Genomic DNA, 13,189 nt, shown 5'->3' with positions numbered 1-13,189 from the left:
AATGCTAGCAGGTATATCTGCAACTGAAATCAATGGACACTTTGCATGGTTTCACTTCAGAGGAGAGAACCTCTCAGGGGGCTAGGAGACTGCATTGGTAGTCAGGCTCTGAAAAGGCACAAAAATCACAATGCGTATCAACACCGGCTCTTTGCACCAGAGCTGACCATGCCAGCAGCACTGGCAGCAGAAATGAAGACAGAATTGAATGCCCCAGACTACAGTACTAGCACAAAGCTAGAAATAGCTAAGGGCCAAGTCAGCACCAAAGAAAAATCAACACTAATGCAACCAAAGCGATGACATCACTGATGCTGGCAGAAATCAGTCTCATAAGGTTTTGCCTCAGGTGTGGCTGGAAGGAACAGTTGTCAGCAATGGTTTTCTTGGTGCTGAAGGATGGCCTGAATAGCTAGGCATTAGTCTGTAGCAATCACCAAGGCCTCCAGAGATGCAGTGCTGGAATCCAGAAAAAGCAGGTAAGAAGGCTAGATGGCTTGCAAGCAACTTCTCATTTGGTCTTTCTTAAGCTAGTAGCTTTCAAAGATATCAAGGACAAGGCAGAATGATCTGACACAGATAAAATGACCCAGGCTCCTAGATCTGAAGACTTAATCCTTCTGGCACGAAGCCCCACCACTGGGAAGCTACTGTGCTTCATCTGCGATATAGAAGAGCAGTGGAATTTCTCAGGCACGTTGTTCTAGGCTGTGACAATACAAATACATCTGGAATGAAAGTCATATGATTGACCATGACTATCACAAGTGGTACAGAAAGATGCTTTTGAAACCAAATATAATCAAAAGGAGTCAGGCGCAAAGTACTTCAATTCAGTGAGGAAATGAGAAGAACTGAAGCTTCAGCATGTGTTACCCCTTATGTCACACACAGAGCATAAAGAACATGCCAGCTACAGATGCCGCAAAGACAGACTAACTGGTGGCAGAACTGAAGAATGGATGTGTGAACTAAGAACTTACTTCTATAGATAAGCAATAGAGTGTGTAAAGCAATTTGATCAGAAACAACGTATTTACACAGTATTTTGTATAAATTGTGTAAATATACAAAATATACAATTTCTATTTTATAAAATACATGATTTTACTATAAATTTTGAACTGTCAATACCAGCTGTTTCAACCCAGAATTTCCAGTGAAACATTTAGAAACATTAGTGAATTGATTTTATTTCTTAAGTGTCTTTATCAGTGAGTCTAGAATAGGAGGCATAAGATATAAGGGAGGTTCTTATAAAATTCCAGTTGCACCAAAAACAGCCAGTAGGTTTTACGACATTAATCTGAAGTAGATGTAAAAACAAACTGGCAAGGCAGAATAAGCTAAAGCTTGTGTCTAAATTAAAGTATGATGCTACAGGCATTGATACAACAGGTAATACCACAAGCAGCATGCATCCTATCTGTTGAAGACAGCAGCGCCTAATCAAGCAGAACTGCAGGAAGGGGATGACTTTTCTTTCTTTAATGAGCAGCTCAGCATGCTGCAGACCAGAACCTCCAGGAAACACAAGATCTGTCAACAAGAGCCGAGAGCCTGCAGCTCATGCAGCAACTCAGAAACTGTTGAGAGGACCAAGAAACACAACTTGGTCCTCAGGTGCCAAAAAAGTTTGTAAGAACCAGAAGAAATTGTTAAAGTGCTTGCTGCAACTGAAAGATACTGAACTGACTGAAGACAAGCCTGAAAGCATAGATGTGCCTGCAAGGACAACGCGTAGGAGAGAGAATTAGGTAAGCTGTACGTTGTCCAATTCACTCTGAGTTAAAGATTTGATTATCCAAGTTCACAGCTGGCTTCAGCAGACTAAAAGCCTTTTGACCTTTTTATGATCAAAAGAGAAAGGAAAAAAGACTGACACCACATCAAAGCTCTGGCAGAGTCTAGGTCCCACTACAATAAGAATCTGCATTAGCAAAGCTCACCCCTTCATATGGTTATAATCAGGGGGTGAAAACAGAAGTTTTCAATGGATTTTTAAAACTACCTCCCCAGCCTCCAAGGCATACCAGAAAATTCTGGAGAGATGCAATATACCGTCTTTCCAGTGGCCAGAACTGCAGCATTATGGGCAGTTCATTCAGTGAAATGACCTCATAGGTAATTTCCTCCTGCCCCCCAAAGTAGTATTTATATAAGCTAGAAACAACAGTTCATTCTGTGTTATTTAAAAAGACCAACAAGAACACAATGGTGTTTGCTTCTTTTATTATGAAAGATACAAAACCAGAGAGTGTAGTGAAGTTATCATTAGAAACGTGAACTTTTCTTGAACCAACTTTCTATTTACATACACAAAATTCCCCAATTGGAACAGTATCAAATGTGAGACACATTATCAGAATATACCATATATACAAGTTCAGAGATTTAATATCTCTGTTACTCTATACATGATTGTTACACAAAAAGTCAATTCCTACCTGTCTTACACAAGTATTTTAAATTAAGCTTATGAGACTACTCAAGCAAAATAAATCGGAATCTGGGCAAAGTTCTGCTATCTGAACAGTTACTTTATAAATATAGTACAAAATAATAGAGCCAGGTTTTCAGCCAGGCTCAATCTGCTGTTGTGTCAAATAGCCCATGCTCCAAATTGAGCGAAGTAAAATTATGGAAACTATTACTGATTTTTATTGACATCAAACCAGAAATATCTCAGGAGTCAAAGATGCACTGGTTGTCAAATCACTGATCAGTTATTAGGAAAAGCAAGTCTATTTATTTATTTCCTTAAAACTCTTCCCTCAAACAGAAAAGCCAAATAAAATACTTGAGCTTGCTTTCTGTGATCTGACATTCTGTTAAAAAAAAGGACACACCACTTTGTATTGTTTTTAACTGGAGCCAACTACTGCTTAGTAAAATAAGGCACTTCTTCCTTTAGATCAGTCCACTTCCCTAGATTTTAGTTTAGCTCCATTTTACACAAAGAAGTGATTTCAGCTATGCCACTTGTGACAGCAGAAGGGATGTTGTTAAGAACTGTTGCTCTCCAAGCATGGATGGCCTCAACAATACCTTCTGGATTGCTTGAACCCAAGTCACACAGTGAATATATGGCTGCCAGCTGCACACCCCAGGGAACACCTGCAAAAAGTTAACACAAATCAGCTTACAGAAACTTTGATATGCAATAATGTTTTTGGGAAACCTGAATCTAAAGAAACTATTAGTTCAAGAATTAGGAATTAAAACACATCAACGACTGGGACGCCTAAAACCAGAAAGTAGCAAGACGACAACCTGCACACAAATTCCATAACATCTCGTTTTATACTAGCACTTTCCAGTTTTCTGAATTCATCAGGTTTTCAGTATTCAAAAGGCACAGAAGACTTGAGCATCTAGTGATTTTACTCTAGTTAAGGGTGATCAGACTTACTTGGAAGAACTTGAAATTGCAAGGAAAAGAAGCTATACAAGTGGTTCAAAACAGCTCTCTAACATCAACCAATGCTTCACTGCAAAATTTACTTAACATCCAGAATAACTTAGCAATATAGGTCTCTGCTGCCCTAATTGCCTTGCTTTGTCTCAGTCGGGAATTTGGACTGTCTTGCAACCCTCTCCCAATACAACAATCTTGCTAGTAGCAAGCTTCAGCATGAGCTGCTCAGGTGACAAATTAGCTATTACTGCTCAAGTTAAGATCACCCTTTAAGTTCTCTGAGGCAGCTGATATGCTGTTACATGAAGCAGTGTAATTCCAAGGTGGCTGAAACTATCTCAGAGTTGTTCTCTGTCTCAAACAGAGGGTAATACACACGCTTCATTAACTTCGGAAGAGAAAGGGACTCAAACTGAAAACTGTTTGTACTGTTATGCACTAACATAAAACTGCACAAGCAGGCTGTTTTGGCATGTGTGTCTCAATTTGTGTGTGTTCTGTTTACATTGGCAAAACTTCACACTGCAGATGTTACACTAAAGTTCCTCTAAATAAACCTTACCTTCCTCTTTTGCATGCTGTACAAACAGCCCAATTACAGAACTAATATTCTTCACTGCAGCAAGATATCCTTCCTTCAAACCTATTTGGCCCAATCGACCTGAAAGAAAAAAAGGTTACTATGTATCTGACATTTAGACAGTCAACTTCCTAATTTTTAGACTTACCGATTGTCTGTTGAAGTATCAACAGAAAATGGAAATTTCAATTACAAAAATCAGTCACTCCTGTTACCATGTTGTCTTGGGAACAACAGTTGTCCTATTCCTTTTGTGACTAAAGACCCCAAGGCATTTTTCATCAGATTGATCCAACCTCCCGCAGGTTTACAATTTGTAAGTGTAAAACTCTCAAAGAATGCTATTTCTGTTTAACAAACAATATTATATAGCCTACATACTGAAAATATCTATTGAAACCCAAAGTTTATCTATTTACCTTAAATGCCATCTAGATCCCAAATAAATTAATCTAACTTAAAATTGCAGGAAGAGGTATTATGTTGCATATAAAACCTTATTTTATACACTTTGCTATAAACCATATGTAGCTACAGATGATTTCATTTTAAATACATAAAACCTGTTGGTATTTGTTATCATGAAATCAGAGTAACATCTCTCAAAACTTAAGTACATGCTTTCCACAGGCTGACAAACAGAAAATATCTGCATAGGATTGTAAAAGTTTGGCTTTTAAGCTGAAAATTTTTGAAGAAAGTAAAAAAAAAAAAAAAAAAAAAAAAAGATCCAAAAAAATGCAAAGATACTTTAATTTACTTTCCAGGCAGGCTGACCTGGAAAGTAAATTAAAGACCTTTCAAAGGACGTACTTACACAAAGAAGTTCAAAAAAGAATTTAGATTACTTACCAATTAGCCTGAGTGTCAATGCTATAACGCTATCAGGAATGGATTGAGCAGTTTCATGCCCCTTTCTCTTCTTCACCCATTTATCCATAGAAGGCCAAAGCACTTTGCTGTGAAAGACAAAATGAATTTGAAAATCTGATACTGCATGAAGGGGTGGTACAATATTTATACAATAATGAATGCGAATGGTACTTCTGTTTACCATGTATTTCCATAACTCCACTTGCATCTTTAATCCACCTTCTAGGGAAACTCACAATATGCCATGCATCCACAAATCTGAGCAATGTAAAGGTTTTAAACCCAAACAATCAAAGCCAACTTTCTGGAGGAATGATTCCTGTTCAGAATAGTATTCCTGTTCATCTTTCATTCATTTTCCTGCAACATTCTGCATCTCTACCTGAAGTCAAGAACTTACTCCACTGACTTCATAGATGTATACGAAATCACATTACTTTCAAATGTCATGCTGAGATGTTATGCAAGCTTCTTATATGACTGAAAATTCACAGTTTGCATGTTACAAGTAGGATCTGATGCTTGTTTTTAAACCTGAAAGGACCTGAGATAAGACTTTTTTCATCCCTAAAATTATGCTAATAGACCTAGTTACCTGTTATCAGCACAACTCCACACAGACAATCAACTCTGTATGGCTTTAGTTAAAATGACATACCTTTCACTGAAGCTAATTTGTATTCATTTTAAAAGTATTTCACTAAAAATAACTTCTTTACTATTTGAAAGCATGGAACTTGTATAAAAGACTTGATGATTATTGTAAGTTATTTGCATTTACTTTATACTCAATGATTACGTTATGTCATAGTTAAACAAATGCCGTATTTTTGGAGATTCTACTAGGTTATGTAACCTCTACATAGAAAATAGGGGCTGTCAGATCAGTGTAGGTATCAAAGATCAGTGTAGATATCAAAATGAAGTCTTTCAAACCAAGTTAAGTATGGTAGCAGTCCATGCACTGGATTATAGGGTTCAAAGAAAATTTAAGACATTGAATCTAAGTATCATAATGATTTTAGAATTAAAATCAGACTGAAATCAGGATAGTACACTAATGAGTACGGTTACATTTCACTTTCAGCACTGAAGGAGTGCTATTTACACATCAAAAGTTCCACCCTCATTTTCTAGTGTTGGGGGGGAGGGGAATTCAACAATTAAGTTCAGAGGAAGACAATCATTCATTTTGCTTCATTGACAAACAATCCATCTCAAAATCTTTCACACTTGTCCACATATAGCTATTTTAAAAGCAATTCTTTATTAGAACGGTTCAAACAGGGTTAATTTCTTGGACCAGTAGCATAAAATCCTACATTTCCTCATTGATCACTCATTCTATCTTAAAATAAGGCACAGAAACACAGTAGTCTAGGTCTCATCAAGTTAAAACGCCCTCATTTCTAAGTATCTATGCAATGTTTTATTATGTTAAAAGCTAAGTCATAATGTCTCAAATTTGGAAAAAAAACCCAACACCAAAACAAACCACAAAAAAACCACACAGGAAAACATTTGAAAGAACTGCTTGCCACAATACCTTATAACATTGTCATGTGTCCAATCCCACTTCAGGTGAGAGCAGAGTAGATCAACAGCAAATATGTACTGCCAAGCATCTTCACTCAGATCTTCTCCGTATTGCTCACTCAGTTGAAATGCTACTTTTGGACATGACTGCATTTCTAAAAGCAGGTTTGAGACCATAATACCAGCATCTAAAGAGGAACTCTGGAATTTTAGAAGGTGATTATCTTAATGCATGAAAAGTTACCAACCCAGAACCAAACTCTTTACGTATATTTGATTCTGACTGTCCACAGCATCTTACACCATAAATTCAACTTTGGGTTTGACTTAACACAAACAAAAAGAGTACATAAACTAAAATCTTCAAGTACTCAGCATTTTTCTTGATGCTTTTACTAAAAGGAGAGTTTGGAAAAAAAATCCCCAACAAAAACCACAAACCCTACACCCACTCTCTTTTCTCCTCCTACAATTTGGGGATTTTTGTTTCTCCCAATGAAGCTTTAAGGTCAGAAGAGTATTTCCAATGCAAGAAGAAGATTAGACTAATCCTGCTTGCTTTCGAAGTTTTTTTTTTTTTTTAATTTATTTTCTGATGCTGAAATTTGTTACTGTTTATTGTTCATTAGGGGCTAATTTCCAAGCAAGTACTTTCAATAGTTGAGGTAGTAATAACTGAAAACATGTCACGTGAAACAATTCTGCTAATTAAATAGCTAGGGCAAGCAAGGAAATTTAAAAACAAACATCCTTTGAATACCTGAAGTATTAAGAAAAAAGTCTAGGCTTATCACATAAACAACAGTGGGTACTCAGCATATCTTCTCGGTACAAAAGCTCATATAATTGCTAAGTTCTGCAACAGTGCAAGTCACTAAAATGGCATACTTTGACCAAGAATTAAATACCCATTCTACGTGAGCTTTACTTTCATAAGTAGAATAATCTTCTCATAAAATTATGTGTAACAGACTGTCGACCACAATCTGCTTGAAATTTGTCCCTGTATTTCCACCTAAGTAAAAAACATCTTACAGATAGGATGATGTCATCTGCTATCATCAATATAGAAGTTCCTGAGGTCCCTCTCCCCACCTGCAGCAGCTCTCATATTTCATAGAGATCCATAAAGAAATTAGGTAGTATGAGTGCACAGAATTAATATTTCCAGGAGCATTTACCGAGACATACTTATGTTCATCTCTATTGGCATGAGATTGAAAGCTGTAACCTAATAGAATGGAGAATACAAATTCTTTGCTAAACAGGGATTGCAGTACAGCATAACTCTGAATACCAGAGCTTAATGCTACATCACAACTGTGATTTAATCAAAAAAGAAACATATACAAATCCATGCCCTCTTAACTCACTCCACTGTAAACCTGCACTAAATCAGGAGGTTAGCCTGATTTTTATAGGGAATTACCCCCTAATAAGGGGCTGTAATTCCAGTGGTACCATATTAAATTCAGAGCTGGTTTCAGATCTAAAAAAAAATCATCATGCTTTTTCCAGTGGGTACAACACCTAAAGGCTATGCTGACAGCAGTAAGCCTAGCTGCAGTCCCCAAGGCAGTTGTGGAGCAGCATGTTAGGATAGGGAATAGGTGAGCTATGAATCAAGATGATTTTGTTCACTTGATATTTACAGAACTATAGCACTTCCACCAAGCAAGCCTGGCATTAATATGGGGTTTTCAAAACTACCGAGGCCCTACCCTTCAAGCAAACACACAAGCCTGTTACACAAACTCCTTCTCCAGAACCAAAGTACCTCTGGATTTCCATCTGCATGACATAAATTTGCTCCTACTGATATCAAGTGTGTCCAAATTTTTCCTCTTTGCAACATCCCTTTTAGGATGGTAATATGCACCTGCTGAAAACTGTCAGAAATTAAATCACTCACCCAAGGGATCAGACTTGAAGTCAAACCTCAAAAGTCCTTAGGTCCTTAACATTGGTCATCCTTCTGCCATCACTGCAGTTTTGTACTGATCATGCCAACTGCTTTTGAAATTAATTGGCTGATATTTTTTTGGTGATAAATGGGTACTTACAGTCTACCTCACAGAAAGATCATGAGTAAAAAGAGATAGGCTCATCTTGAAATTAACTGGGATAAATAATTACCTATTACACAGAGAACTATGAAAGACAGACAAGCCCAATACATATTAAAAAAACCCAACAAAATGAAACAAAAAAACCACCTCAAAGAACATCAAAGTCATAGTTCCATAGAGGGACAGAATTCCCTAGTCCAAGAATACTCCAGTCAAAGTTTAAAAACAATGTTTACTTTTAAAGTTTAATAGAGGGATTAGTATGTAATAGGGAAAACAAGAAAAGTGTTGTGTTCTAGCAGGGTCTAGACAACCACAGGAAAAAGGCCTGAAGCAGCATTAGTTGTGCAATTGTACGGACTCCATGGGAGATTCACAGGGTATCTTCACACCCTTTATCAGAAGTAAGCTGCTTGATTTGATTCAGCCAGCAAAGCGACCAATGCAGACTAAAGCTGATACTGACAATGAAATGTTACCTGTTCCCAGTTGAGATAAGCACTCAAACAGGCCAGCATCTCATCGCTTGCACTCTGCCTGACAACTAAGTGCACAGCTTTGTTAATTGCACCTTGGAAGACAAGTATGTCAGACCATACATTTATGATAAATAAAATCAATTTTTCTGAGTCTGGAAAGTCTAAGGGAAAAAAGAGAGAACAAAGTTAAGTTTTTAACATTTAAAAACAAAAAAATATATAATTGGGCATTAAAAGCTAGTACACTCTTCAGCAAGACAACTAGGAAAGAAGGTATAGAGTCACGTAACAACTGCAGCCCAGGGAAGGGGAATCATACTAGTACATCTCAGTCCTGAGATTAAATAAGAAAAGACCCAAGAAAAAAAAAATCCCCTCCCAAGCCACCTCCCCCATTGTAATTTCACTCTTTTTTTTAAGGGGGGGGGGGAAGGCTTCACTGGACTTCGCTGTGTACAACAGTGCAAAAGGACCTTTCCTTTTGCATTTTGAGGTTAGTCTCCCTTCATCCTTACTTCACTTTAGTTCACTACGGAGAGTGGTCTTGGAGGATTGAAACTGAATTCTTTTAGGATGAAATTAAACTGGAAGACACACTTCAGAACCCTACCTAATACACTCCAGTCACAAATGAGCACTCTGATCATTGGATCAAACTAGAGCTAGTCCAAAAGAAAAAAATAATCCTGAGATGTGTACCAATGTTAAAATCAGGTCTTCAGTACAAATCCACAGTACCTGCTAACACCTTGCACCCATACACCTATGAAATCCACATGAAAAAAAACAACTTTGCAAAGAACTTTCATACAATTCAAATATGAAATCTGATATTGCTCAGCAATTTTCCCAGACTCCATCAGGGAAATTATACATTATACAAGTTGTAAGTGAGCGTATATGAATGATGCATGTCAAAATTCGTATTTCCATAGACACAAAAAAGTGTGCTACTGATGTAACTGAAGAAACCTCATTCATTAAATTAATTCAGAGCAAGTATCTGACAACTATATATCCAGAACTATAAGAGTAAGAAAGGACAGAGTTCCAGGCCATCAAAGGGAAGCTAATCGACCCTTCTGAACACCAAAGCAGAGATCTTCAAGGCAAAATGTTAAGATAAAACATGAGTGTGTAGACTGCAAGCAGTAAAAAGTACATTGGAATAAGCAAGAAGTAGATATTACTTTCATGCATGAAATGCAATACTGCAATACATATGCCTGAAACACTATTGTCACTATAAAAAGCTACAAAAAACAATGAAAACTGAAAACCTAAATGTGTCCTCCCTCTTAACTTCAGCATAATTTCTACATTTTTAGAAAGATCTTAAGAACTAGAGAGCATATGAAAATACAGCAAATCAAAAAGCTTTAATGGATTCACTGAGCATAAAGAATTTAGAGTTCCATCCAGTGTCTTGGACCTTCTCTACTTTGAAGCCCCTAATCACATAAGAATGAACTTTTTTTTTTGTCAGAACAAGGACTATTGCTAAACTAGAATTATCTACATGCTGCAACTCGAATTGCCTGCCCATGAATTTGGAACACTTAAAAGACTCACTCAGTGATGACTAAGACTTAAAGAGGCATCAAAAGAAGAAAAGAGAAAAAAGGAGGGGAACAGAGGAGGGGAACAAGGAAAAATAACTAGAGAAAGTTAACATTTAATCTATAGTCATTTAAGGCAGAATACCTGAAAGGAGAACAGAACAAAAAAGGGCGGACAAGGAGTCAAGAGAACAGATGGTGCAAGTCTAATGAGGTAGTACTGACTGTTTATAGTCAATTTGGCAATTGTGTACCTGGCACATAGCTCACACTTGTGTTGCCATAATTCTTGATGGGAATTAATATGTGAAACTACATGAAAGAGAAAACCCTAAAATGAATGCATTGTAATCAAATCAAAATAAGCAAATAAAAAACCAAACAACCATCCCTTAAGATGTGTTTACAGCTGTTCACACTCAGAAGATAACAATAAAACCACAGAACAGCCACAACAGGAATTTATGCAATTCAAAGTATAGAATAGAAAATCATTCAACAAGAATATGCATTTAGCTACTGAAGTTTGGATCTTACCCAGAAAAAGAAAGGAAAAAAAGGGGAATGTTTAATATTTGCAAAAGCCCACAAAAAGATAAAGTAGCAAAGTACTTCAAAACAAAAGGCTTAATTGTTAATTTAGACTAAGAAAAGATATCTGACAAGTAATAGTTTCTGACATGGTGCAGTATTAAAACTATTAACATGAAAAAAGTGAAAGGAGTTATGATGGACTGCATGAAGGACAGAAAAAACACAAGAAAACAGGAATTCCAAAAAGAACCCAAGCAAAAAACCCCAAACAAAAATATCCCAACCCAACAAAAAAAAAAAGATAATTAAGAACAAAATAAAATCACAATCCTTAATAAGATTAAAAAAAGAAAAAAAGAAAAAAGACAAGGATGTTATATGGAAGATAACCACTAACTGAAGCTATCAAAGGTAGCATTTTGCTCCTCAGTGCTCTCAAATTTTATTTTATTTTAATTTGAAACACAGATACCAATATACTGTTTTGAGCCCTGGACGGCTCGGTATTTTCAAACTAAGTGAAATCCTTCCAGAACTAAGACAGACTCTTAATTTAGTACAGTGATAGTACATATGTATTACTTTTGTTAGTGGGAACAAAAGGAAGGGAGGGAGAGGAAGGGAACGAAAATGAAAAAAACTCTCAACGAAGCAAGACTTTGGATAATGGGAAGTAATAAAACTTTAAGGAGGACATGTACAAATGCACTGGTTTTGATCAAGGTACCGTCCAACTCCCGACGCTATTTTAAGCCAATACATGTTTTTAAATCACACTTGCTTTATGAATCAGTGCTTACTTAGTTAAAATAACAGTAATAAGCAGAAAGTACAAAATTCCCTGGAATCACATTATCATTTTGGAGATGGTGGGGCAAAAATGAAAGCACAGAGGATCCTAAATAAAATATTTCTTTGGAAAAATGAGTAGACTACTAAGAGACCAGGTCATCACCAAACAGACACAGATGTGGAGGAACTGTGAGAAGGGAAATTTCTTCTAGAACAGTCTATACTCCTGCACTATAGAAAAAAGTTTTAATGAAAACGTCCCTTTCACAGGGTTTTTTTGTTTGTTTGTTTTTACAAACATAATCATTCTGGAACACTACAGCAAAGACACACAGCAAATTTAAGATACAAAACCACTAAGCCATACTATACCCTCTTTAAGTAGGCTATAGCAGAAAAGGCGGGCTCTTTCCAAATCTCCCAACTGTCGACAAATTCCTGTATAGACTCGACATAGAGCCTGATTGAAATTGTAATTTGTGGCATTCTTCTGAGCCTTGAGTTTATGGAGAATAACATGCAGCAAGGACTCTGCTAAATGCTATAAGGCACAAAAAATATTGTTAGACTATTATATACTTGAGAATATTTGATAACATTATAGTAGTATGACAAGTAAAAAGAACTATCTTATTTGCAAGAATACTGTTTGCATACATATAAAAATGCAGAAAAGTAAATCAGAGGCAATCAGCGAAAGAAAAAAGAGTGAGGAGCAACTTCCCAGAATAAACATGCCTCAAACAGATGCAGTATAGGACTACTATTCTTTAAATATAAAGTGTTTAGCTATGTGATTGAAAACTATCTTCCTTAAACAAAAAGTGAGGAGAGGAATAATGACAGGTCGAGGAACCCCAATAACCTAATCAGAGCAAATGGAGCACCCTGACTTGGCTACTCCCAGAGCTGTCACAGAAGGACAAACAGCCCATTGTCCAGGTGTGACACTTACTAGATTAGTCATCAAGCAGAGTCTCTCCCCAGATCACCTTACACACTGCAGGAGGTGGGAAGGGGGTGTTACTGTCTACAGTAACATGGGACTCAATATGAGATGCAAGGAAGGAGAATATTGGGATTGTGCAAGACAACTATAGGATGTTTAGAGGGAGGGCTAAAAGTGGGGAGTAGAATGGGAGGCTTAGGAGCCAGGTGCTGGAGAGGCCACAGGTTTAGACTGGGTACCTGCAGACACCAGGGAGTCTAAGTGTTGGCTTCGTGAGGAACCAGAAGGTCCAAGCCAGATACCTGAAAGACTGGGGGTCTGAGGGTCAGATGCAGGTAAGGCCATAGGTCTGGACCAGCTACTGGAGGGATGTGTGTGCACTTCTGTGTCTGTAAGTCTG

General features: G+C 37.1%; 1 protein-coding gene across 4 annotated transcripts in view; it reads right to left on the bottom strand.

Annotated features, from left to right (window-relative positions):
* Positions 1–2,215: 2,215 nt before the first annotated feature.
* ICE1 (interactor of little elongation complex ELL subunit 1) overlaps positions 2,216–13,189 on the bottom strand; it is a 37,475-nt gene continuing 26,501 nt past the window's right edge. For 3 of the 4 annotated variants that reach the window (XM_076330709.1, XM_076330711.1, XM_076330710.1), the window contains exons 15-20: positions 12,213–12,381; positions 8,956–9,116; positions 6,418–6,608; positions 4,851–4,957; positions 3,981–4,079; positions 2,216–3,117 (exon numbers count right to left, since the gene is read on the bottom strand). In XM_076330709.1, coding sequence (XP_076186824.1) covers positions 2,936–3,117; positions 3,981–4,079; positions 4,851–4,957; positions 6,418–6,608; positions 8,956–9,116; positions 12,213–12,381 — 909 coding nt within the window. In that variant the 3' untranslated portion in view covers positions 2,216–2,935. Of the gene's footprint in view, positions 3,118–3,980; positions 4,080–4,850; positions 4,958–6,417; positions 6,609–8,955; positions 9,117–12,212; positions 12,382–13,189 lie in introns of those variants that run through there. The other variant, XM_076330712.1, reaches the window with a different exon arrangement.

The sequence above is a fragment of the Aptenodytes patagonicus genome, chromosome 2 (assembly GCF_965638725.1).
Source record: "Aptenodytes patagonicus chromosome 2, bAptPat1.pri.cur, whole genome shotgun sequence".
Lineage (NCBI taxonomy): Eukaryota > Metazoa > Chordata > Aves > Sphenisciformes > Spheniscidae > Aptenodytes > Aptenodytes patagonicus.
Note: the sequence above shows the minus strand (reverse complement) of the source record. Positions and strands in the feature narration are given on the sequence as shown.